This window comes from Chenopodium album, chromosome 21 (assembly GCF_948465745.1).
Source record: "Chenopodium album chromosome 21, dcCheAlbu1.1, whole genome shotgun sequence".
In the NCBI taxonomy this organism is placed as follows: Eukaryota; Viridiplantae; Streptophyta; class Magnoliopsida; order Caryophyllales; family Amaranthaceae; genus Chenopodium; species Chenopodium album.
In genome coordinates, this window is record NC_137854.1 from 9,588,179 (window position 1) to 9,614,526 (window position 26,348).

The following is a 26,348-nucleotide window of genomic DNA, read 5'->3' on the forward strand; positions in this document are numbered from 1 at the left end:
AGACAAAAACAAACAATAGTGCCTCCAATATTCCCCCCTTAAATCCCAAGCATTTTTCTCATTGATATTTCAAGAGAAATAATGTTGATAGAATTGTAGTGGTTTAAATGAAAAATAAAATTAAAGGCACACACTGTGGAGTACTTGTAATATGAGAGGGTGTGAGACTTTACATAAATGTGAACACCGACCATATTATATTACAACATATAGTACGTAAGATTGAGGCCAAATTAAATCAAATACAGAGTAGTAATAAATATGCCATTTTAACCAAGCAACCCACAATATTAAGGTAGAAAAAAAATTAAAGTAGCTAAGATACAGTAACTAACTGTTAGATTAATTGGAATAGAAAATAGGTGTCCCATGATCCAATGCATCAGGTTGAGATGATATGTCAGGGGTCCAGTCTGTAGTCTGTACTATATTTTTACATTATCTTCTTCACCTTGTCATACTGTTACTCTATTTTAAGGACACGAGTGCATTTAAATTTATATCACTGCCAAGTACTTAATTTAAAGATTTTAATATACATAAAATTCAAGTAATTCTAACGGTGTGAATTCATTTCATGACTTTGAGGATACAAGTTTGAGTTTTAGGACATCGACTATATTTACTTGAGAGTACGGAGATTTTCTTATCAGCTTTACTTTACTGTCAAGCATTAACCTATGTAACTAGACTGACTTAATCTATAAAAAGTTACTTAGCCACTCATCATCCATTCATCCTAATCTCTTAAATGTTAAAACCAACCAAGATTTTGACCTTATATTCACTAAATTCTAAGTTTGATGTAAAGTGAGTGCTAATAATATAAGTTCAAAATTTGGAGAGCAATAGTGGAATTAAACAGTTATATATTTCCTTTTTTAGTAAGGAAAAACGCTCTATTAAAATAGAGGTCCTCAAAGATTAATTTGATCCACGTTAAAAGATAGACAAGACCGCTTGAATGTATGCGTGTTTGGCTATGCGGAGTGGGAGGGGTGGAGGGAGCCCCACCTCCAAGACGCTTTTAATAAGAGTTGATCCCTTAGACATCCTGCAACTTCATGCTTGTAAAATGACAAAGTTTACCACTAGACGCAATTATAATTAGTTACTCATCATTGTTTGATTAGAGTTTAGAGTTTAAGATTACTATATCATTTATGTACTTAATTGATAATGAGTTCCTTTTATAGATAATTAAGGATGAGATGAACACTCAACATTGATAAGTAAGCAGAAAATGACCAAAAAATCATATATTAACCCTAATAAAGATAATAATTATCATTTCATCTAAATGAATTATATATCGAAGTACATCTTTAATGGAATAAAAAAGACAGAATAATCACATACTCTCTGATACATAATTCGACCCCAAAGTACGAAAGAGTGCATTTTAAAGTAGGAATTGTACAAGTTCGTCATATTTTTGACGCGAGTGTACAAGTTTTTCTCTACAATTAGCAAAATGGCCAATTTCACATTTAGTTATCCAAACAGCCTACTCTATTACTAGGCTAGTAGGCTATTACGACATGCTACTTGGAGTACTACTAGCTTGTAACGCTAGATTGCTAGAGTCTGAGGTTTTCTATCTAAGCTTCACACACAATTGATTGTTTAGCTCATTTTTACTTTGTCAAGCAACCACTCCCGTGGGTTGCGCTCTCTCTTGCATATTTGCACGTCACACAAATCAAAATAAACTTCATACTCCGTATAATACTATATACGAAGTCTTCGTATATTTATTGGTCAGAAAATCTTGTGTGAACCTGAATTTAAAGTTTATACATAAGTATCTGACAAACTGACATTATATCCAACATAGTGACCCCTAATTTTAATATAGTAACATTATTTTTTTTAATATAGTAATATTTTTTAAAACTTGTGTGACCTTTAATGTTATTATGAATTTAAAGTATGACATCATTTTGAATAGTGACTTAATTTTAACATAGTGATTATTATTATTCATATTGATCATTATATTAAAAATTTCAGTAAAAAAAATTAACCTCTTATAGCATTTATAATGTCACACTAATTTTTATTTCAACATAATAACCTTTATCTTAAAATAGTAACCTTTTTTTTATTAATAAAACAATCATATTGTCTCTAATGTTGGTGGTCCACAATAAATTAGTGTGAACCAGATCTATTTAAGAATTTGTAATCTCATTATACTCTCTTCGTACTGTTTAGACACATTTATCAGTATACAATTGTGACCATTATAAATGATATTTTAATATATTCATTGCAACTAATACATATGTTAGAACCAGCTAACAAATTTTTTATAAAAACATTTGTTGTTTACATATTGAAAAGAAAAAATAAAATAAAAACAAGTATAAATATAAATTGTCTCTTTCAATTTGAATGTAAGTAGAGGTGTAGAACCATAAGGTTGATTGAGCTAAAAGGAGGCCGTTACAACTTACAAAGGTCTATCAATAATTGTAGCAACGGAAGGTTTACATACCCAAGTTGAAAGATTGGAACGTTACACCCCCTAACCCCACGGGGGACTTTCTTAACCCTTTTTTTTTTTTTTTTTTTTTTTTGTGTGTCAAGTAAGTACGATTGCATAAGTAACCATTGAACTTTGTCGAGTGGCTCCTTACTCGGAGCACAATTCAAATACTACAATGGAACATACCATGTTCCCTTTTAAGGTAATCACCAAGATAATTGCGAAACAAAAGGCCAATGGTCGTAAAGTCGAAAATTTGTAGTTATATGTGTAGGTATTTGACGATGTAAAAATCAATCATCAAAATATGGTGTATTTAATTCACCTAATTTTTACTTAGCTAAAGTTATACAAGTATCTGTTAAACTTAGTTGTATATTGCTTTTCTTAACTTATTTTAACATAAATAAACTACAGAGTAAATACCTCTAAATTTATTTGTTGTGAACTGTTGACTCGAATGAACAATACAAGAGGGGGGGTGAATTGTATTGTGGAGGAACTGGGGTATTTTTTGCGGAATTCTAAAAGAAACTTAAACAAAAACTTTAAAGTGCAAGAGAGATTTTACGTGGAAAACTTCTTGGCCCTAATCAAGAAGAAAAACCACGACCACAAGGGATTTTAAACTCAATTCTTAATAATAATAGGGCAAACAACCTATTACAAATTAAGACTCTAAACTCAAGTTCCTCTACGAACTTAAGTTCCCCCTCAACTGATCCCTCAATCAGTTGAGCTCTCAAATCTCTCTCTTTCTCCTTGCTTCACTCAAAGCAATCTACACACTCTAGAGTTTACCCAAACTCTTCCCCAATACATCTCGAATTTAAAACTCTAAGATGCTAAGTACAAAGACACTCAAGGACTTAAGTGGATTTTGACTCTTTTTGAAAAGCTTAGAAGATTGTAATGCTCAAGTGTGCTTTTCAAAATAGAAAACTAATTCTATTTATACTAGAGGAAATCAGTTGAAAACTCCCACGTCTGCCTTGACTCCCACTTCACCACAACTCCCATGAAACTAGGAAGTGCAGTTCGTGAAGGCTTGGGCAACAAGCTGAAGTATACTTAAGGAAGTGGTTTACTGCTTCCTTAAATTTCTCAACCTCCTTGACCAAGTAAAAGATCCGTTTAAAAAGAGTTTTCAAAGGAGATTTTACCAAGTCAGATTTTCCAAAATATTAGGATAGAATTAAAACAGAAAATCTTTAAGAAAATAGAATAGTTTAAAAGATAATTTTCCGAAAATAAAATAGAATCTTTTTAAACAAGGAAAATAAAATCTTTATAAACTGAAATTAAATCCACTTAAAATCCTATCAATAATCAAGTACTTAACATATATACAAGAAGCCTAAAATAAATAATAAAGTTACAATAGACTTCTTGGAACTCAGTGAAGCTTCGACTCTGGACCTTCAGTTCCTCACTCAAGGAACTTGTCTTCTGATTGTCTTCTATGCTCATCCAAAGCTCTTCCTTTGACCTTGTTCCATGCTCCATTCTGACTCTAGAACTTCGTTGCATATAAAACCTGTCAACATATCAAAGCTAATAGACAAATGTTAAAGCCCTTATGGGTTTGCTTAGGTTCCTTGAGTCATCATCAAAACTTAAGATCAACAATATTCCCCCTTTTTGATGAATGACAAACCTAAGCAAACTCATAAATAAAATTGAAAGACAATCAGAAAAAGAAAAAACTACTTAAAATAAAAATGAATTAGTTTTAAAAATTAACAAGGAACTGAATGAAATGAAAATTATATCTTCTAGTTTTAGATGGATGGAGAGCTTGTCAACAATTGAGTTTGCCTTCTTTTCCCCCTTTTGGCGTTCATCAAAATTAATGTACACAAATATATATATCTAAACACAGCACCATGATAATGGTTTGTATCCAAAGCATAGAACAAAGCACATATAGGCAAAAATAGTATGCAAATAGGCATAAAGCAAGCATGCAACATCCATATAAACAAACTGATGTTCCTCCAGAACATCCAAAAAGCAAAATACCCTGTTTTAAGTGTTTACAGACCAAAATAAGCTAAATAAAACAAAGTTTTCAATCCAGACCAAGTTCAAAAGTCAAAAAGTTTGATAGCTAAGACATAAGAGAAACAGAATTAGGCTTCAGGGGCAGAGGATAGATGCTCTTCTCCTGCATCTTCTGCTGGAACTTCTTCAATGACCAGATCCTCCAGCTTCTTCAAAAGATCTGACTGCCCTTGAGATATAGTGGAGGTGCTCTGCTGCACTGCTGATGTGAGCTCAGTAGAAGCCTTTGCCAAGTCTGACACCATCTTCTCTAGAGCCTCAATTCTCTGAACCAGAGCAGGTTGTGCATCCACCAGCTTTTGCACTGTACCCTTGAGGTTCTTTAATTCCAAAGCAGCACTAACAGAGTTAAATCCTGCAAACCCTAGACCTTCTCCTGCTGGAACAGACTGACTTCCTCCAGTTTCTTGCACAAAGGTGCCCTGTTCCCCCTGAACCAAAGTTCTCTCTTCTCCCTTTTCATCACATAAATCTACTACAGCAGTAGATTCAGCCTTGTCTTTTCCTTTTGGTCTAAAAGCCAACCTTGTACTCTTCCTCTTCCCAACACTAGGAGCACTCTTTGCAGGCATTATGAGCACTTCTTTAGTCTTCTTTTCTCCCTCACCCTCACTGTCCTCCCCCTCCAGCCATCTATGCAACTCCTCTTCCTCCATTTTCTTCACACTACCTTCATCATGCTTGGTTTTTGGGAGAGATCTGGAGAGGAATTGGGTTACTCCATTTACAACAGTTAGGTTTCTGGCCTCAAGGGTTCTTGGTTGCACATAATGGTTTGTTTTTAGTTTGAGGCTTTCATAGTTGGTCATGGAGACACCACAGCTTTCTAGGAGAGTGATCAACAAGTTAGCATATCCAATCTTCAAATGGTTGGCGATGCAGTGAGAGAGGTACTGGATCATTAGGGAAGGGAAGTTTATTTGTATTTTGTTTTCAAGGCAGTACATGAGCACAACATCAAGGTGATTAGCCTCGTTCCTGTGCTGAGTTCTTGGTATTATGGCCATATGAACAAAGATAAACAGCAATTTTTGGATAGGAGAGAACAGGTTATGGTTGGTTTTCACTTTGGAAGCTTTACCTCCAATTGACTCAACAATCTTTTCAATAGAAACATCATCAACACTTAATTCAGTTTCACCTTTAAAATACTCATCAAACCCCTCATTAGGAGTTCCAAACACAACAGCCAAATCATCAGCATCAAAACTAATTTTCTTATTTTTAACTCGGCTAGTACACACACCATTCACATTCTTAAAATTTGCACAAAATTCTTTTAACGGAGCATGAGCAATCACATTGTCATAACATTCACTAAACAGCTTAACCCAATTTTGAGCCTCAAGAATATCAAGAAGTTCAGTATACTTACTTATCTCACACCACTTGAGATTAATGCAGAGACCAGCGATGAATCGATCAGAGCTTGCTTCAAGCCTCTTGACAGCAGGTGACTTTGATTTTTCCCCCTGAAGCGGTTCACCGAGTTCCTCGTAGTCCAATTCCTCTTCAACCTCTATCTTCCTCTTCTTCGAATCACTGCGAGCCATGGGTTTGTTTTGTGGGGTTTCAGCGATAGCTTGAGTTGAGGTTTCAGTCTCAACTTCCATGGGTGATGCTTTTTGAGGTGAATTTTGGATTTTTGGTGAGATTTCCATGGGAACTGGAGAATAATCACTGAAGACAAGTGTGTATTTTACGGAGTAGGGTGGTGAGGAACAGTGGTTAGGGTTTGGTTTCATTTTATAGTGGGGTGAATTCTGAGAGGTGAATTAGGTCGGTGGAATAGTGTAGATCAAGGTGAATTGAATGGGGTATGTGTCGTTTGAAGAAGGATAGAAAAATTACTTTTCACTTGGTCAGATTAAAACGGAAGATTCAATTAATGTGATTTGACATGAAGAGTCTTGATTAAATAGAGAAGTTTTTGATCAGAAACTTGAATTGAATTCGAAAAGACTAGGGTATTTAATTTAAGATAGATTTGAATTTAAAAAGATAAACTTGAGAGAATAATTCAAAAATAAAACGATAAGATTTTTCCAGAAGATAAAAATTAATTAACTGACTAGCTAATTAATTCAAGAAGTGATAGAACGAAATCTTATGAAAATATTAGGAGGAACTTGGAACAAATCAACATAGCTTGTTAGTAATATAGATAAGCAAGTGCAATTTGATTTCTTCACATACAGCCACAATCCCATATGTATTGCCATACATTCTAATACTCAGGACTATGTTTTCACATATACACATTGTGTAAGACACATATAATGCATGCACGATTGACTTATACCTTGGGGAAACTTGAGGTCTTCTAACTCAATTGTATCATACCAAGTTCCATGCGCATCTTTTCAAATTTTTCCCTGCTCAAAGGCTTAGTAAGAATGTCAGCAATTTGATTTTCAGTCTCACAAAAATCTAATTTAATTAAGCCTTTTTCCACATTATCCTTAAGAAAGTGATGCCTTTATATGAATATGCTTCACACGAGAATGATGAACTGGATCTTTTGAAATGCATATGGCACTAGTATTATCGCAATAGATAGGAATGCAATTATACTTCATACCATAGTCTCTTAGTTGTTGTTTTATCCAGAGTACTTGAGAACAACAGGCAGCAGCTGCCACATATTCAGCTTCAGCAGTTGACAAGGCCACTGTGTTCTGTTTCTTGGATCCCCAAGAAACTAGACATGGCCCAAGAAACTGAATCATCCCTGAAGTACTTTTTCTGTTCACTAGATCCCCTACATAGTCAGCATCTGCAAAACCTTTTAAATCAAAAGTATCACTTCTAGGATAAAAGAGACAAAGATGGTCAGTTCCTTTGAGGTATCGTAGGATCCTTTTCACTGCTGTAAGATGTGACTCTTTAGGATTAGATTGAAACCTTGCACATAAGCCAACACTAAATGCTATATCAGGTCTACTAGCAGTTAAGTATAAAAGAGATCCAATCATACCTCTGTAGCTAGTTTGATCTACACTAGTTCCTTATACATCTTCATCTAACCTTGTGCCTGTTCCCATAGGTGTATGGTTGGTCTTTGCTTGGTCAAGATTATATTTCTTCAGTAGTTCCTTGACATACTTTTGTTGGTGAATTGCAATACTTCTTTCTGTTTGTTTGATTTGTAGTCTAAGAAAGAAGTTGAGTTCCCCCATCATGCTCATCTCAAATTCACCACTCATTAGCTCAGCAAAGTACTTGCACAAGTTTTCGTTAGTTGCTCCAAAAATAATATCATCAACATATATTTGAACAACTAGTAAGTCAGTTCCTTACGATTTTAAAAATAAAGTTTTATCTACTTTTCCTCTTTTAAAATCATTTTGAAGAAGGAACTTAGAGAGCCTTTCATACCAAGCTCTAGGAGCTTGTTTCAGCCCATAAAGAGCTTTATCAAGCTTAAAGACATGATTAGGAAATTGGGGATTTTCAAAACCAGGAGGTTGTTCTACGTACACCTCCTCTTCAAGAAAACCATTTAGGAAAGCACATTTAACATCCATTTGATACAGTTTGAAACCCATGAAAGAAGCAAAAGCAATTAATATTCTAATAGCTTCTAATCTAGCAACAGGAGCAAAAGTTTCTTCGAAATCAATACCTTCTTGCTGATTGTAGCCCTTCACAACAAGTCTGGCCTTGTTTCTCACAATTGTTCCATATTCATCCAGCTTGTTCCTAAATACCCACTTGAGCCCTATAACCTTTTTGAGTTTTGGTTTCTCTTTAAGATGTCAGACCTTGTTCCTTTCAAACTCATTTAGTTCATCTTGCATGGCAATTATCCAGTCAGCATCCTTCAGAGCTTCATCATGATCTCTTGGCTCAATTATGGATAAGAAGGCTTGGAAGGCACAGAAGTTCCTCATCTGTGATCTGGTCTGAGTTCCTATACCAATATCACTTATAATAAGATCTGTTGGATGAGAGCCTTGATATTTGAATGGCTTTGGATGAAACTCTCTAGCAGGAACTCCAATTTGAGGCACTTCTTCTTCGGTTTCTTCTGCGTTTTCCTCGTTGCCGGATTCTCCATGATCTTGTTCCTCCGGGGTTTCTTGATCAGGAACTTCAACATTTTCTTGATGTTCTTGCTCAGGTTCCTCTCTTACTTCCTTGGTTTGCTTGGAGGCTTCTTCCTCTTCTTCCCTGTCTCTAATCATTCCAATTTCATAATCATTAATGTCTTGTTCCTGTACATTCATAAACATATTAGATTCATCAAATATCACATGAATGCTTTCTTCTACACACAATGTATTTTTATTGTAAACTCTGTAAGCCTTGCTATTTGATACATAGCCAAGGAACACAGCTTCATCACTTCTTTCATCAAATTTTCCTATGTTCCTTTTTCCATTATTATGGACAAAACACCTGCATCCAAAAGCTCAAAAGTGAGAAATATTGGGTTTTCTGCCCTTAAACAGTTCATAAGGAGTCTTATTGATGATTGGTCTCATCATAACTCTATTAATAATATAACAAGCAGTATTAATAGCTTCAGCCCAGAAGTTCCTTGGAAGACCACTTGCTATGAGCATAGTTCTTGCCATGTCTTCTAGAGTCCTGTTCTTCCTTTCAACAACTCCGTTCTGTTTAGGAGTTCTTGGAGCTGAAAAGTTATGATCCATGCCATTTTCTTTGCAAAAGTCATCGAATCTTGAATTCTCAAACTCTGTTCCATGATCTGATCGAATGTGGATAATTTGATTTCCACTTGACTTTTGAACTCTTTTGGCAAAGGACACAAATTCATCAAAAGTCTCATCCTTGCTAGACAAGAAAATCACCCAAGTAAATCTAGAAAAATCATCAATAATAACTAAAACATATTTCTTTCCACTTCTACTTTGAACACGCATGGGGCCACACAAATCCATATGGATTAGCTCCAATGGCTTTGTGGTGCTGACCATGTTTTTGCTTTTGAAAGAGGACCTGACTTGCTTGCCTCTCACACATGCATCACAGATATGTTGTATGAGGAACTTGACTGAGGGAAGCCCTATGACCAAGTTCCTTGCTCTAAGTTTATCCATGAGTGAAAAGCTAGCATATCCAAAACGTCTATGCCATAATAAAGGATCATCATTAATGGCACTCAGGCAGGTAAGGTTGTTCCTTGGAACAGAATTCAGATCCACAATGTATGTGTTCCCTTTTCTAGTTCCTTCAAGAACAACCCTTCCTGTTTTATCATTAATGATGTTGCATGAATCAAAGGTAAAACTTACAGAGTTTCCTTTATCACAAAATTGTGATATGCTCAGCAAATTGTGCATGAAACCCTCGACCAAAAGTACATTTTCTATTGAATGAGAACTGGACCTTCCTACTTTTCCTTTAGCAATCACTTCACCCTTCTTGTTGTCTCCAAAGGTCACAGTTCCTCCTGGATAGGACTCTAGTGAGAGAAACTTAGATTTGTCTCCTGTCATATGCTTTGAACAACCGCTGTCGAGGTACCACGTGTTGTTCCCCCTCACTAGGACCTGCAAAAGAACTCATTGGTTAGATTCAGGAACCCAGGTTTCCTTGGGTTCCTTGGACGTTGAAGCAATAACAGATTTCTTTACCCAAACTTGCCTAACATTCTTGTTAACAGATTGTTCCTTCTTGTTGCAAGTAGCAGCAAGATGACCAGTTTTACCACAGAAGGTACATACTTTATAGCTAGGCAGGTCTACATATTTTTTCTTGCCCTTATGCTTAGAACGTATGAATCCTAGACCTTTAGTTCTTTTGGTTTGAGCATTCTCAATCCACTTAGGAATTCCAACATGACTAATGCATCTTTCTTTTCGAAGCTCAAGTTCCTTCTCCAATTTCGCCTTTTCAATTCTTAACTCATCAAGATCGAATTTTAATTTTTCAAAATCCTCATTAAATTTAGGCAAAGATTCAGAGGAGGAACTTGGAGATACTTCAGCATTAGCTAGTTTGTATTGAGTCAGTTCTACATTAACCATAATATTTTCAAACTTGAGTTTCTCATTCATTTCTTTTAAGAGAAGATTCTTGTCAAAAAGTTCAAAAAAATCTGCTTTGCACATCAGTTCGTTGATTTTCAATCTACGTACTGTGTTCCTTGCAGACTTTGAGAGCTCTTTGACACTCACCTAGACGAATACTAGTGTGAGTCCATTCATCTTCCATTTCAAACACTAAATCAATGAGAGCATCTTTAGTATAAGTTTTAAGTACATTAGGATCAAGGAATACCTCTTTAGCAAGCTCATCATTGTAAGCCTTGTCATCACGTTTGGCCATCAAACACAGATGAGCTGTTTCTTCTTCTGGTTGTTCCTCTTCATCCTCACTTTCAGAATCTCCCCACGCAGCTATCATAGCCTTCCTAATGTCTGTTTTGTTGAAAGGAGTTTTGTTGTAGTTGCTCTTAACTTGTTCCTTTGCCTTCCCTTTACCTTTCTCTGTTTCCCAATGTGGACACTCACGAATGAAGTGTTCCAGTGATCCACATTTGTGACAACCAGAGTCAGCCTTTGAAGTAGAGGGTTTCTTGGTGAAGTTCCTTGACCTGTTGTTTCTGTTGAACATTCTTTTGAACCTTCTCACCAGCATAGCAGCCTCTTCTTCATCTACTTCAGATTCTTCTTGATCTCCAGCTTTGAGAGCCAAGCCTTTTCCTCGGTTTCCTTCACTGTTGCTTGTTCCTAGGTGCAACTCATGAGTCATGAGGGAACCAACAAGTTGCTCAATGTTGAACTTTGTGAAGTCCTTTGTTTCTTGTAAGGCTGTTACCTTGGCTCTACATCTCTCATCTTGAGGGAGGCTTCTTAGAACTTTTCTGACCTGCTCATCAATAGGGATTTGCTTTCCAAGAGAAACAAGCTCATTAATAATGTTAGTGAATCTAGTTAACATTTCCTGAATTGATTCTTTTGGTTGCATTTCAAACCGTTCATATTTTGATATAAGCAAGTCAATTTTAGAGCGTTTCACTTCGTTAGTTCCTTCATGAGTTACTTGAAGTAAATCCCAAATTTCTTTAGCATTTTTACAACCCATAACACGATTGTGTTCATGGGGTCCAAGACCACAATGAAGTAATTTAACAGCAAGTGCATTAATTTCCATTTTTTCAAAATCTTCCTTATCAAACTCAGACATAGGTTTAGGTACTGCCTCATTTTCACTGTTGGTTTTGGTAATTTCAAAATCACCAACTTCGATAACTCTCCAAACCTGGTAGTTGTCAGCTTTGATAAAGATCTCCATCCTGTTCTTCCAATAGGTGTAGAATTTCCCACTGAACATAGGAGGACGCTGCGTAGAGTAACCTTCTTCCAGTTTCTCGTGATTGTTCATCTTGATTCCAGGAACTTAACTCGTCAGGGTTTCCTGATTTCTTCGAGGAACCAGCTCTGATACCAATTGTTCACTCGAATGAACAATACAAGAGGGGGGTGAATTGTATTGTGGAGGAACTGGGGTAATTTTTGCGGAATTCTAAAAGAAACTTAAACAAAAACTTTAAAGTGCAAGAGAGATTTTACGTGGAAAACTTCTTGGCCCTAATCAAGAAGAAAAACCACGACCACAAGGGATTTTAAACTCAATTCTTAATAATAATAGGGCAAACAACCTATTACAAATTAAGACTCTAAACTCAAGTTCCTCTACGAACTTAAGTTCCCCCTCAACTGATCCCTCAATCAGTTGAGCTCTCAAATCTCTCTCTTTCTCCTTGCTTCACTCAAAGCAATCTACACACTCTAGAGTTTACCCAAACTCTTCCCCAATACATCTCGAATTTAAAACTCTAAGATGCTAAGTACAAAGACACTCAAGGACTTAAGTGGATTTTGACTCTTTTTGAAAAGCTTAGAAGATTGTAATGCTCAAGTGTGCTTTTCAAAATAGAAAACTAATTCTATTTATACTAGAGGAAATCAGTTGAAAACTCCCACGTCTGCCTTGACTCCCACTTCACCACAACTCCCATGAAATTAGGAAGTGCAGTTCGTGAAGGCTTGGGCAACAAGCTGAAGTATACTTAAGGAAGTGGTTTACTGCTTCCTTAAATTTCTCAACCTCCTTGACCAAGTAAAAGATCCGTTTAAAAAGAGTTTTCAAAGGAGATTTTACCAAGTCAGATTTTCCAAAATATTAGGATAGAATTAAAACAGAAAATCTTTAAGAAAATAGAATAGTTTAAAAGATAATTTTCCGAAAATAAAATAGAATCTTTTTAAACAAGGAAAATAAAATCTTTATAAACTGAAATTAAATCCACTTAAAATCCTATCAATAATCAAGTACTTAACATATATACAAGAAGCCTAAAATAAATAATAAAGTTACAATAGACTTCTTGGAACTCAGTGAAGCTTCGACTCTGGAGCTTCAGTTCCTCACTCAAGGAACTTGTCTTCTGATTGTCTTCTATGCTCATCCAAAACTCTTCCTTTGACCTTGTTCCATGCTCTATTCTGACTCTAGAACTTCATTGCATATAAAACCTGTCAACATATCAAAGCTAATAGACAAATGTTAAAGCCCTTATGGGTTTTCTTAGGTTCCTTGAGTCATCATCAAAACTTAAAATCAACATGAACTTTGGAATTTTTTAAAGATATGAATCTATATTTTCAGAAATAAGTGAAAATATGATTTGACAAAATTGACTTGTGTATATGTTACCAACAAAGGTTATACCAACAAGGCAACAAATGTTAACTCAAGCGATACAAATAGATTATAACGGCACTAAGGCCCTGTTCTTTTCACCTTAAAAAAATAATATTAAGTAAAATTTGAGTTTAGTAAAAATAAGTTCAGTTCAGTAAAATTAATTTCAGTTCAGTAAAAATAATTTCAGTTCAGTAAAAATAAGTTCAGTCAGTAAAACTCAGTTTTCTTAAAGAAGAATTATAATAGAAAATCTGTAAAAAATAATTTCAGTTCAGTAAAAATAATTTAATTTCAGTAAAAATAATTTCAATTCAGTAAAATTAAGTTTAGTTCAGTAAAAATAAGTTCAGTTCAGTAAAAATAATTTCAGTTCAGCAAAATTAAGGTGAATCAAACAGGGCCTAATAAGGCATAAAGCTCAAAATCAAACATGTAATATAGTAACACTAGGTACTGAATGACTAATGTCTATATAGAAGAAAACTATATGCTAATAAGAATTTTTATTCTCCAAAGTAGCCAAGGCATCTTTAAGAGATTTTGATTAATAAACTATATATACACCAGAGAAAATTAGATGTATAAATTCGACTATTACATAATGGCTCATACATGATACATCGGTACCTATAGATTCTTCTTTTCACTATATAATTAAGAAAGTTTTAATCCAATCTAATAGTTTAATAGAATAATTATTTGCTTAAATGATTCCTATTTTTCACATCTTCTTAATAACAAAAACAAATCTTCATAAAAAACTACCCTTGATCCTTTGGAAAAAGGTGATGATCACAATAACCTAATTGGTAATTGTTCTAATTGGGACATGTACTCTTCAGCTTAATTTCAGTTTAGTTCGATTCAATTCCTAATTCCTTCTCTCATAAACAATTCAGTTTAGTTCAGTTTAATTCAGGAAATCAGAATATGTCCTTGATATGAACAATGTCAAGTTTGAAAAAGACACTGGTAAGGTAGAAATGCTCATATGCAAGCGGCTTAGTTTTTCATTATTATTCTTATTGATAATTTATTAGTTAAGGGTAACTAATATAACATCACACAAATCAATTTTGAAATATTAAAGCCATCCACCAAAAATACAAGAAGTAATCGCTAAAATGAGAAAAATACCCTGGTTTTATAACAATAAATCTGTCTCATACAAGACTTTACCTGATACATAGATATGATAATGTACTAGACCCATCCCCACCCCCACCCCCTTAATATAGCAATAATTGAAATTTTGCGCCAATAGTAGGTAGGTCCTATCCCATTGTTTTGGCAATGACTTCATAATGTGACAATTTTAGGAATTACTACGTACTATGCAAAGGAATAGTAGTAACCTTTAATTGCTATTTGGCACAAAAATTCAATCATCAATACAACTTTACAATTTTTCTACCCACTCCCCCTCTCCCCACAAAGAATTTGAAGGCTTAAGGGCAGCTCATCACATGAAGACAAGCAGGACAAACAAGTCTTTATTTAAGGCTTGTTCATATTTACTAAATTGAGCTAAACTAATTTGATTGGAGCTGAACTGAACTGAATATGTTATGAGAGAAAAAAATTAAGAGCTGAACTGAACTAAACTGATTGAAGCTGAACTGAACAGAAATTAAGCTGAACTGAACGTGCCCTTATTTTCACAAAGGCTATTGAAGCATAATGTAAAATTAATCCACTAGGAAAAAAAAATTTAGTAACAATAATCCTATAAAATTATTAACATTATATCTAATATACATTAATTAATTTTGATCACTTGTAGATAGATCTAAGTAATATTAAGTAATATATACAAATTCAATAACTGAATAGAAATTAATTAAGAATTAACCGGATAGGTTCTAACTTGTACTTAAAAAAATCTAATTTGATCAATAAAAAACAAATTGATGAAGATATGGTGAAAACAATGGGACCTAAGATCATCTTTTAAGTGTTCCCCCATTTTCTTGCCATCCCTTTCTCTCCTAAGGTACGTTAGATCAAAAGTTGAAAAAAAATAGTGAATGGGATGATAAAAGAGAGGATTTCATAACCCACTTTATGCTCTCTGCATCTTTCTCATTTCTCATAATTCACTTTTTTGAGTATCTTTGGGAGAGAGAAAGAGTTGATACATAATACTTTGCACTCCACTATATTATAGTTATATTTTGTTAATGATGTTCTTTTGAATTGAATAACATCACTTTAAAGTTCTTTTTGCCTAAAACAAAGTGTTAGAGAAGTAGGGTGTAATGACTGAAGAGAAGCTTACACACGAATTCAGTGGACCTCGCACGAATCAAATGTAACCATGTCTATTATACATTCGAATACCAGCACGGAGGTAGTCACAATCTTCCGGATAAACATACTCATTAGTAAAAAGCTTCTTTAGAGTGAACACCATCATTTCAAAGAGCTAAAATTCTTAGTTCATAAGAAAGATTAAAAAGTGAAAAAACAAAAAAATAATCAATGACATAATATACTAGTAGTTGATATGATATGACCAAGAAAAAGAGGATTATAAACCCCATCATCATCATCATCATCATCATCATATATTATTATCTGCATTATACAGGATTTATCCTTTTCGTGCATATTAGTAATAATAATAATAATATTAATCTTGTTCATGTTTTTACAGCATAGAAAAACTCCCCAATTACTGCCTAATCATTCAAAGTTCATTCATTGCCGCACGGTGTAATACTACAAGACACGGCCACCTCCAAAAGACGTCATTTTTCTCTCTCCTCACATGGCCTCTTTTACCCTCCATTTTTCTTGCTTCCAACAAGAAAGATCACAGTGCTTTGGGAACTTAACCTCTGTACAATTAATTTGGAAGGATGTTTTTTATTGAGTTAAGTTCCCAAAACCCATGAAATTCCTCAATTTTGATCATCTCATTTTTTTTTTTTGGTTTAAGGGTTTTGATTTTGGGATCATTAAGTCCACTGATCTGGGCAGTACCAGTGAAGAGAAGGAGCTTGTTCTTCAGAGAAGAAGTTACAAGCTTCTTCACCGCTGAAGAAGTTATGTTCTTCAATCTTCACGAATTGTGGATGATATATATTGTTGTGATTCTGGGTTGTGCTTAAATTGTCTGATCTTGTTTCGGCTGTGAAGCCGAAACAGTTGATTGAAGGTGGAGGTGAAGAAGAACAGTTAAATCTGAAGGAGGATGTGGGTGACATCAGTAGCTGCTGTTGCGGCTGGTGGAAGAGTGCGTCGCTTGAGGAATTTGATGCATTTGGACTGTTACTGTTATTGTCATCGTTTAAGATTGCGCTTGAATCACTGTCTGATTGTCCGTCTTTGAATTCGGAGAATGCATTCTTTACCTTCAGCAGCTTTGCATCCTCCGATCCACCGTTGTCGCCGCCACTCAGTGTGTCGAGTGGGGTGATCAGTTCAACGTCTTTCTTGTTGTGATTGTCAGATTCATATATCAAAGCTTCTTCTTTGATATGTTTATTGCTGTCTGAGACATTATCTTCGCTTAGCTTTGATTTTAACTCTTTGATCTGTCAAAAATTATAATAACTTGGTAAGATACACATTACATAGAACTCAATCTATGTTACTCAACTCGACAAGATGTGTAAGATTATCTTAAGGTAAAATGGATTTATGATATTAAGGTAAAATGAATTGAAAGTAACAAACATTTATCAAAGCACTAGTTAACTATGTTACTCAGACTCGACTAGATGTTAAAAATATTTTATGACTTAAGATGAAATGAAAACTCCGAGTAACGTAATTAATCAAATTACTAGCAATCTATGTTACTCAAACTCGACTACTATATGTATAATATGATATGACACGGACACCAAAGGTGGAATGAGGAGTACGAGTAACAAATTTCAAAAAAAGTGACATGAAATGGTACCTCTTTAAGGAGTGCATCCTTGTCATGTTGAAGAGACTCATAATTCTGCTTGAGATTATCAAAACTAGCTTTAAGAACACCATAATCTCTCTCCAACTGCTTAGTCTTCCACCGAGCCCTACGGTTCTGAAACCAAACAGCAACCTGTCTAGGCTGCAACCCAAGCTCTTGAGCAAGCTTAACCTTTCTTTCAGGCTCCAATTTATTTTCAACCTCAAAGTTCCTCTCCAAAGCCTTGACCTGATCCACACTTAGCCGTCTCTTCTTCTCCGGTACGTGCCCGGTTTCTTCTATACAACCTTCTTCATCAAACCCATCCAACATAGATTGGTAATCTCTGCTGTATATGTTGTTCCTTGGACTGTGCTCATCTGTATCAACAATCATACCATAATTCAGCACCAAACAAATTTTAAAAAAAAATAAATAATAATAAAATAGATATTAAAGAAAAATTTTATGTTGTTAAATGAGTAAACCTGTAGGAGGGCACATGGAAATGAGGGCACCCAATGAATCTGAGCTGCTAATTCTCTTCATAATTCTCAAACTTTAAAAAGTTTATGCCTTTTTAATTTTCTTTAAAAGAGTTAAATGCTTTAGTCAACTTTATTGAGTGTTTCAGATGTTGTGTTGAGTTTCCAAGTAAGGAAGAATTGAAGCAGTTGAAATGGTGCAGTACATACAATTCACTGCTAAACAACCATTTTCTTTACCTTCCATCATCATTTGTTTTAATTTTACTTCTTCTCCTCTACAAAACCCCATGCAACAACAGTAAAAAAAACACAAAAATTTACCCAACCAGAAGTAGGAAAAGAGTGTTCTACAAGTTCATTTGGGGATTGAGAGGAGAGAGAAAGTAAGTGAGAGAAAGAAAGGAGGAGAGAGAAAGAGATGAAAACAAGATCACAACCCAGAGCCAGAAGGCTCACAGATTTCAGTGTCCTTAAATAAACAAACTGGGGTTAGTGAGAATGGTTAGAATTCAACTTGGGTTAGATCCTACTGGGTTGTGAAATGAAATGAGCCCCAAATTATAACCAAATGCAATTTTCGTTCACCGGCTATATCCGGTGGTAGTCCCTTCTCCCTTGCTAAGGGACCGTTTGGGTTTTGATGAAAAGATATTTTCACAAAATTCATCTATTGTGAATAGTATTCCCTTTATTCCTAAATTAAAAATCCTCTTTTTTCTTTAATACGGAGTATGTAAGTAATAAATACTAAAAGGAGGTTTTCTATTAAGGAACGGAGGGAGTATTTATATATATATATACTACCTCTGTTAACGGTTATTTACAACATATACTATAAATGAATGCTAACTATTATGTGCAACAAATGTTTTTTTTTCCTTTTTAGATAATCATTTCTCTCTATCTCTCTCCTCATCACATGCACCCAACTTTTTCTCTCTCCATTTTACTCTCACAAACAAATTTTACCTAGGAGTCCACAAACACCCTCTTTGTTGCAAATAATAGTTAACGGAGGAAGTATATTTTTTTGTAAGTAAATACTTCTACGGTTTTTTTTTTTACTCTATGTAAACATGGATACATATAAAAGGTTATGAATCTGAGTTTTTTTAGATAAAGTAATTTTATTGTCACATATGTATTACTAACCTGTGTTACTTCAAAAACATGTTGTACGTCGAATGTTACATATCGGATTACACGGACACGATCCTTTGACATTTTGACACATAACTATACGAACTCAGATGTATATTAGCCAATTACGGAATTTTATAAAACCTAGAGTGTTGGACACGACACCTAAATTCAAGTCTAGGCATCACATATAAAAACTATTTGTACAAAATTCATCAATAATTAAATTTTACAAACAATCAATATCTTATAACATACTTTCTTTTTCCTCAAATAATATTTTTTGTTAGCTTTGAGCACCTATATGAAGATATTTAGACAATTAGACTTTTTTAAGTTCACCTTATTTTCACTTATTTCAACTCTCTAATATCGGATAAGGGTAGTAGTGTCGGCTCATGGCATGGCCCACATTTTTTTTAATAAATAAAAAAAAAATTATATCTAATTTAGTACCAAAAAAAAAAAAAAAAACTTTATTGTTTTAGTATATATAATAAAACAGAAATATATGCTTCAATATATTTTAGGTGTTTTCCAATTCAAGCTTCTTAAAAAATGAAAAAAAGATAGGTGTCATTTACTCCCCCCCCCCCCCCCCCTAAAGCCTCTCACATTATTTTCTCTCCTTTTCTCACCTCCCAAATTTATAACTATGTCCCTTAAAATTCTTTGGTGAACTTGTATAATTTTTTTTAAAAAGATTATGAAGAATAAGAGAAAAGTGATTCGAAATGTGAAAAGCATTAAAAAAAAAATTGAGCAAAAAGAGCAAGACCAATCTCAAATGACTATCATACATGTATTTGTAAGTAATTTCGGTAAACTTTTTATTATTAAATTCACAAAACAATCGAGGTATTTTTTATGAAGTACAACTCCATTGTTTAGGCCTTAGGGGCCCCTATTTAATTTTCGCTCCGGCCGACAAAAAATGTCTTAGACGGCACTAGATAAGGGTCTGTTTATATTTACTGAACTGAGCTAAATTGAACTGAACTAAGTGGAGCTGAAGTGAACTGAACTGATTGAAGCTGAACTAAACTAAATTAAATAGAGCTGAAGTGAATACTTTATGAGAGAAAGAAATTAAGAGTTGAACTGAACTGATTGGAGCTGAACCGAATTGAATTGAACTGAAATTAAGCTGAAGTGAACAGGCCCTAAGTTTAGAAAATAAATTTTGATAAGATTTACTCAAATTCAAATTACAATTAAAATCAGATTTTATAGTTGAGGAAGTTCACAAACTTATGGTAAAATAAGATAATTTCAACTAAGTGTATTGCAAGTTAATAAAACACACCCTTTGAGCCTGTTTTGTTCACCGTATTTTCACTTATTTTAACTCTAACAAATTCAGATTAGTTCAATTTGTGAAAAAAAAATTCTTATACATTGTCAAGTTCAAATTACAACTAAAATAAGTTTTAATAAAGCTTATAAAGTTTAAACAAGTAAAAAACTTGTGTAATAAGTTCAAATAAGATTAGATAAGAGCACATGTCATAAAATTTCATCTGTTCTCTTTTACTTAGAACACAACATCACGACAACCACTTTGATTAGAAAATTTAACTTGTATAACAAACAACTAAATTAATTAAGATAATTAATTCAAATAATATTTACTTTTCTTTTTTTCAATGTTAAAATTATTTTGACAAATTCGTTCATTTACCTTTTTCATTATTGTAAAGTTCTTACTTTAAGGCTATGTTATAAGTAAAATAAAACAAAGGAAGTACAAACTTTAATATCAAATTGAGTAGTTGATTGTCTAATCCACATCATATGAACTAAAATACGGGTCTGTTCTCATTGACTGAACTCAGCTAAACTCAACTAAACTGAAATTAGGAGCTGAACTGAACTGAATTGAATTTTAACGTAAGAAAACAGGCCCTACGTACGTGAAATTTTCATTTTAAATTTTAATACGAATATTATTTGTAAACATCCAAAAAAAACATTTACTGTACAATATTAGATTAATTATTAAAAAAGTAAGAGTATTAAAAAAGTAAGAGTATGTGAATAAATGAATAATGTAAAAATAAAAGTGTTTCATCAAGAAGACCAGAGTAAGTAAAAATCGGTTTATTATTAAAATTTTTGGGTATAAGCTGAAGCCACGCGGTTCAAGATTTGTACAGCGTCAGCGTATCCTGACCGTGTAACTACAGTGTGGTCGGTTGCGGGAAAATGGTTATTTCACAGATTTATTTTTTAATATTTTTTTTAAAAATATTGCAATCGTCTTAAGACTTTGAGAGTGAGTGATGCCAAACAGCCAAAGGATTAATAATAATTTTATTAATTAAGAAGAAATCAAGACAAGTACGCCAGAAAATGGATATTCCATCCATAATAATAATAATAATAATAATCATAATAATCTAATATATATATATATATATAAATAAAGTAGACATTTTTGGAGAGCATTCGACACGCCACATAAACAAAGGTATATTTTTTACCAATTAAAAATTAGAATTCTATTTTATTTTAGAATTAAAAAATTCACTTGCCACCTAAATAAAAGCGACGAATGAGATTTAAGAAATTTGTCACGTAGTTAAAAACAACGAATAATGATTTATGAGGATTTAATTTATTTAAAAAACTAAAATTTATCTTTTAAAAAAATCATCTTTAGATATAGGATTTATATATCTAAGATAATCTTTATAGTGTTTATGATAAGAAATAAAAATTATTTTTAAATTGTAATTAAATTAAAATTTGTGATGCCTACCACTATAAATTGACGTATTCTACGACACACATAAAATCTCATACCAATACAAAACCAAATCAAGCGAATTTTGTGTCCGTTTTAGGTGGTTGCGTAATTCTTAGTTTAATTTTTAAATTTCATGTGTTAAATGTATATTTTGTGATTATTGCTTACATTGTGTTTATTTGGAAAACTAATGATTATATGTTTATGTTTTGTTTATTGAATTTTGTTTTTACATGTAGATCTAATTAAATCAGAGAATTAAATTCAATCAAAAATGATTGGAAAATCAAAGTATGAAGAGGTATTATATCTTTATAAATCGTTTATATTTTTTAAATTTCTTATAAACCTTTTTAATTTTTATTAATTAATTTTATGATTAATTTTTTTTTTTTGTGATTTAGGTAGCATAATCAAGCCATCAAATTAACTTGATTTTTATTTTTAATTACAGATGATTGTGTTCATGCCTCAATTAAAGCTAACTTTGTAGCTTTTCGTCCAAAATAAATTGAAAGAAAAGTTTACGCCATTAGATACTTTTCAATCATTACAAATAAGAAGCAATATCGCACGCATTGTTAGTGACAACAAAATAATGATTTAATTTTTTAAAATATTATTTTTCGGGCAATTGAGGATGATGATAAAATTCCAATGCATAGATCTAGATTTGATTTTGTACAATTAAAATTTTTAGATCAATTTTATAACAATTTTTCACTTCCGGTAAATATATAATGATTTAATTTTTTAAAATATTATTGTTCGGGCAATTGAGGATGAAGATAAAATTCCAATGCATATATCTAGTTTTAATTTTGTACAATTAAAATTTTTAGATCAATTTCACAACAATTTTTCACTTCCGGCAAATATATACATTGATTTCTTTTATAAGACTATAAAGATTAATTTTATGTAAATTTTATTTTTGCTAACATGTTTTATTTATCCATTTTGATTAGATGGAAAAGATATGGGTGTGAACGAAGTTGGTGATTCTATCTATAGTATACATGATTTTATTATTTTTTAATATTTTTATCTTTTAAAAAACAACGAATAATGATTTAGGATTTAAATTATTTAAAAATAAAAAAAATATCGTTTCATATTAAAGATTTTATCCTAATATGTAACAGATAAAATATCACATTTACAAATTTTTTTTTTTGCAAGATATCATATTTACAAGTTATTCATATTTTTAAATTCAGTTGTCATATAATTAACAACCACAATAAAATACAAAACAACAATTAAAAAAAAGTCGAATCATAAATTACATTTTAAAAAAAAAAATTGTAATAGGCAACAACACTTTAATTAAAATATTATGTGTTTTTTTTTTGTCTAAAACTATTAGATAGTAAAATAAATCAAATAATTAAAAAAAAACATAGAATCTATATGAAAATATATTTTCTTGAGATTTATATATGAAAAAACCGTGCATCGCACGGGCTTTCATCTAGTTATATATTAAGATGGGATTAGTGTAACGGATTAAATTACTCAAATGATTGCCACAGGAATAAAGTTCAAAGTTCTTCCTATGACGACAAAGTTAATATTAGAGTATGTATTAACATAATCATGAGTAGAAAAGGAGTTATTTATGATAAATCTAGTTGTCAATGCCAGTGGTTACTGTAGTCTTTTCTTAAAAACGACATGTCTACTAAAATTCAAACATTTTGTGATCCATATTTCCAGCAAATTAAATTGTGGAGAAAAAAAAATAATTTTGACATTCTGGCTCCTTAGAAAATAAAAATCTACATTGTAATAACTACACCTGCTTAATGGTAGTTAAAATATTTATTCAAAATACAAAGTATAAATTAAAATATTGATTAACATATTGTATACCAACTTGTTAATTTGTTATATGTACTCAATGAGCTGAATGTTAAATAACTTTAATTATTTGATGTAAATTATCTATTTTGCTTGCATATAGTATAGACATATTTTCTTTCAAAAAAAAAAGTATAGACATATTCACAATCTTTACTTGGTTAACATAAATAACATAAAAAAAAATAACAAAAACAATAAAACAGAAGATTAACATAAATAACATAAAAAAAAAAAAATTTAAAAAAAAAAAAATAATCATAACATCAAATTTAACTTAAGTAATAACACCAACTACTTGGTTTCTGGAAAATCTTGAAATAATAGTTAGTTTAAATTTGAAAATTTGGTTTTAGACAAATCTGATAAAATCTCAAAATGGTTTGGAGACTAGACAAGTATTTCAGCATTGAACAAAAACAGGTTTCTTACAATAATCTCAAAATGCATCAACTATAACATTAAAGTCGATTAAGTTCATTAAAAATTGCACAAAATTGCTCTAGCAAGGACTTGATCATTAAAAATTGCACAAAATTGCTCTAGCAACCATATATCAACATTAAAGTTGATGATAGTTGGACGGTTGGACCTTCCAATAGTTCGACACTTTCATCCAGTAGGTTGATTTTGTACAATCAAGTACTCATACGTAGGGCTTACACAGTAATGTTTTTAATTATTAATGCCATCTAGGAGCTCAATACAACAAATGAAAGAAAGAAAGAAACGGTTTCTAATACAACTATACAAGTAGTCGTTTTTAAATATTTGTCTTTTAAATGATAAGTATAAGAACCTAAATAAAATTTTACTAATACTCAAGGTAATTTAGTCTAGCATTTACAAAAATTAAGCAAATGTCCACAAACATTCCCTTTAACAAAATTTTAACTCAAGACCTCAAGAATACGAGTATAAGGTAAGACCGTAGATTATCAAAAAAAAAAAAAAAAAAAAAAAAAAAAAAAAAAAAAAAAGAGGGGTAAGACCGTAAGAACCTTATCGAGTGATGTTTAAATATTCATTAAAAAAGGCATTCAGACAATTTCCCATAGTATATGATTTTCATACGCTTCACTACGAGCATATACGAAGGACAGATTAGGTAAAGTATTCATTGTATATTAGTCATATCTGTCAGAAATGTCACCTGCAAGCACCTCGTGTTGTATAGATTGTCAAATATGGTGGGTGGCCCTTTTCATGGTTTCTTCTACCAGAGACCATGTTTTTCCTATTTCACCATCTTTTACCGCATCTCCCATCTATTTCTGATGTCCAAATAACAAGGGTGGTTTCTATTTATTTTAGGGAAATTACAATGTCACACTATGCATATATTATGTATTATGTGTTAAGTGTCAGACTTGGTTATTTTGCAAAGTTTGTACCTTTTACAGTATTTTCAAATCAAGTGTTATGTGTCCACATTCATTTTTGTCAAAGACTGAACATATCATCAAGGAAAATGAAGAATTTAAACAACTCAACTCAGCTAAAACAACTTATGCACACAAGAAGATGCAAGAGGTTATAAAATAGATCGAGTAGTATGGTGCAAACAGTAACCACTTACCAATTACTGCACCAAATAACATTCGCCAATTTCTTTGATGGTATTATTTACCCAAGTAAATAAAAAAGAATTTCACCCTTTCCCACCGAAGAAAAACACTCCTAAGAGAGTAAGAGGAAGAACCCCCCCCCCAAAATTAAAAAAAAGGAGCCCATATTCATGCACCAAGAAGAATATTTTATGCATATACATCCAAATTAATAGGACCCACAATATTTTTATAAAGGAAAAATATTATGATCTATATTATCCTTTTTATTTTATATTTTTTCCCTGTTAGAAAGTTACAGGTCCTATTGATCCGCACCATGGACGCGGATGTAACATTAAACCTGAACTAAGATAATACTAGTACACCAGATAAAGGTATGGTTGCTCTTATAAATGAAGAAAAAAGAGGTGAAAACAAGAGGGGTTAAAGGATTTTCCTTTCCCTTTCAAAAAAGTATTACTCGTACTCAAATCTACCGAAAAGCTCGTCTAAAAACAAAAAAATTAGCACAAGATGATGTTAAATTTATGGTCAAAGTGGAAAGCTTGAAAGTGCCCAGCTAGTGTATAATCTTTTAATCTAACCAAATCAATAACCCAATTGTAATATGCCTATACTAAGCAGTACTTAGTCTAGTAAAATGGATAGTCGTCTCACAATAACGTGGTTGTGGGATCAATCTTCACACTGAAGGCAACTTGGAAGAAGGGATTCCCTTAACCCTCTTCCCTCCACTCCCCACTCTCAAGAGGCCTTGCTTACTAATCCGGACTGGTTTGGTAGGGCGTCTTCTCCTCATCTACCATTAAAAAATAAAGGTATTTGCCTGAGGTTTGAACAATTAGCTAGCTTAATACTCCTAGAATCCTAGGACATAAGTAAGATCATTCGATGGATGGTGGAATCAGCAGACGGTAATTATTCTATCAAACCTCAATCTCTTCTACTTCCAAAGTACACTGCAACAAGCTCAAAAGGTGCAAAAATAAAGCTATAGCCAAGCTCTAAAATTTGATCTTTCGTCTGTAGATGGATTACCAAGATGTTTTTCTTGTCTCCTTCATTGGGGCCTAACGATGACTTTGTATATTGGTTACGATGTCAATTTTCAGGAAAACAATGTGTAGAAATTAACCTGGACATTATGAAGTGGGTTCCAAAGAATACCAACCTTAAAAAGAGTTTCATGAGGAAAAGGGCATTCAGCTGAAAATGTTATCATTAGGGAATGTAGCAACCGACCTACAAACATTAGGGTGTATATGCATAATGTATATCCTACACGTTTAATGAAGTTAATTGTACAAACTTAGAAGCCAAAGACATCATACCTATCATTTGATTTGGAAATTAATAAGCCCAACCAGCCGAATTCCAAGTTATAAACATGGAAGTATGG

The 26,348-nt window shown here is 32.7% G+C and overlaps 1 protein-coding gene across 2 annotated transcripts; it reads right to left on the reverse strand.

Annotated features, from left to right (window-relative positions):
• Positions 1–15,749: 15,749 nt before the first annotated feature.
• On the reverse strand, positions 15,750–18,075 carry LOC145601223 (homeobox-leucine zipper protein ATHB-16-like). Of its 2 annotated transcripts, none has more exons than XM_081657195.1 (3): positions 17,864–18,075; positions 17,148–17,518; positions 15,750–16,776 (listed from the first exon to the last, which is right to left on the reverse strand). In XM_081657195.1, exons 1-3 carry the CDS (start codon positions 17,913–17,915, stop codon positions 16,198–16,200), a joined length of 1,002 nt encoding a protein of 333 aa, XP_081513321.1. In that variant the 5' UTR covers positions 17,916–18,075; the 3' UTR covers positions 15,750–16,197. The 2 variants fall into 2 exon arrangements, with proteins under 2 accessions (XP_081513321.1, XP_081513320.1); XM_081657194.1 differs by having other exon boundaries at positions 17,627–18,074.
• Positions 18,076–26,348: the final 8,273 nt, after the last annotated feature.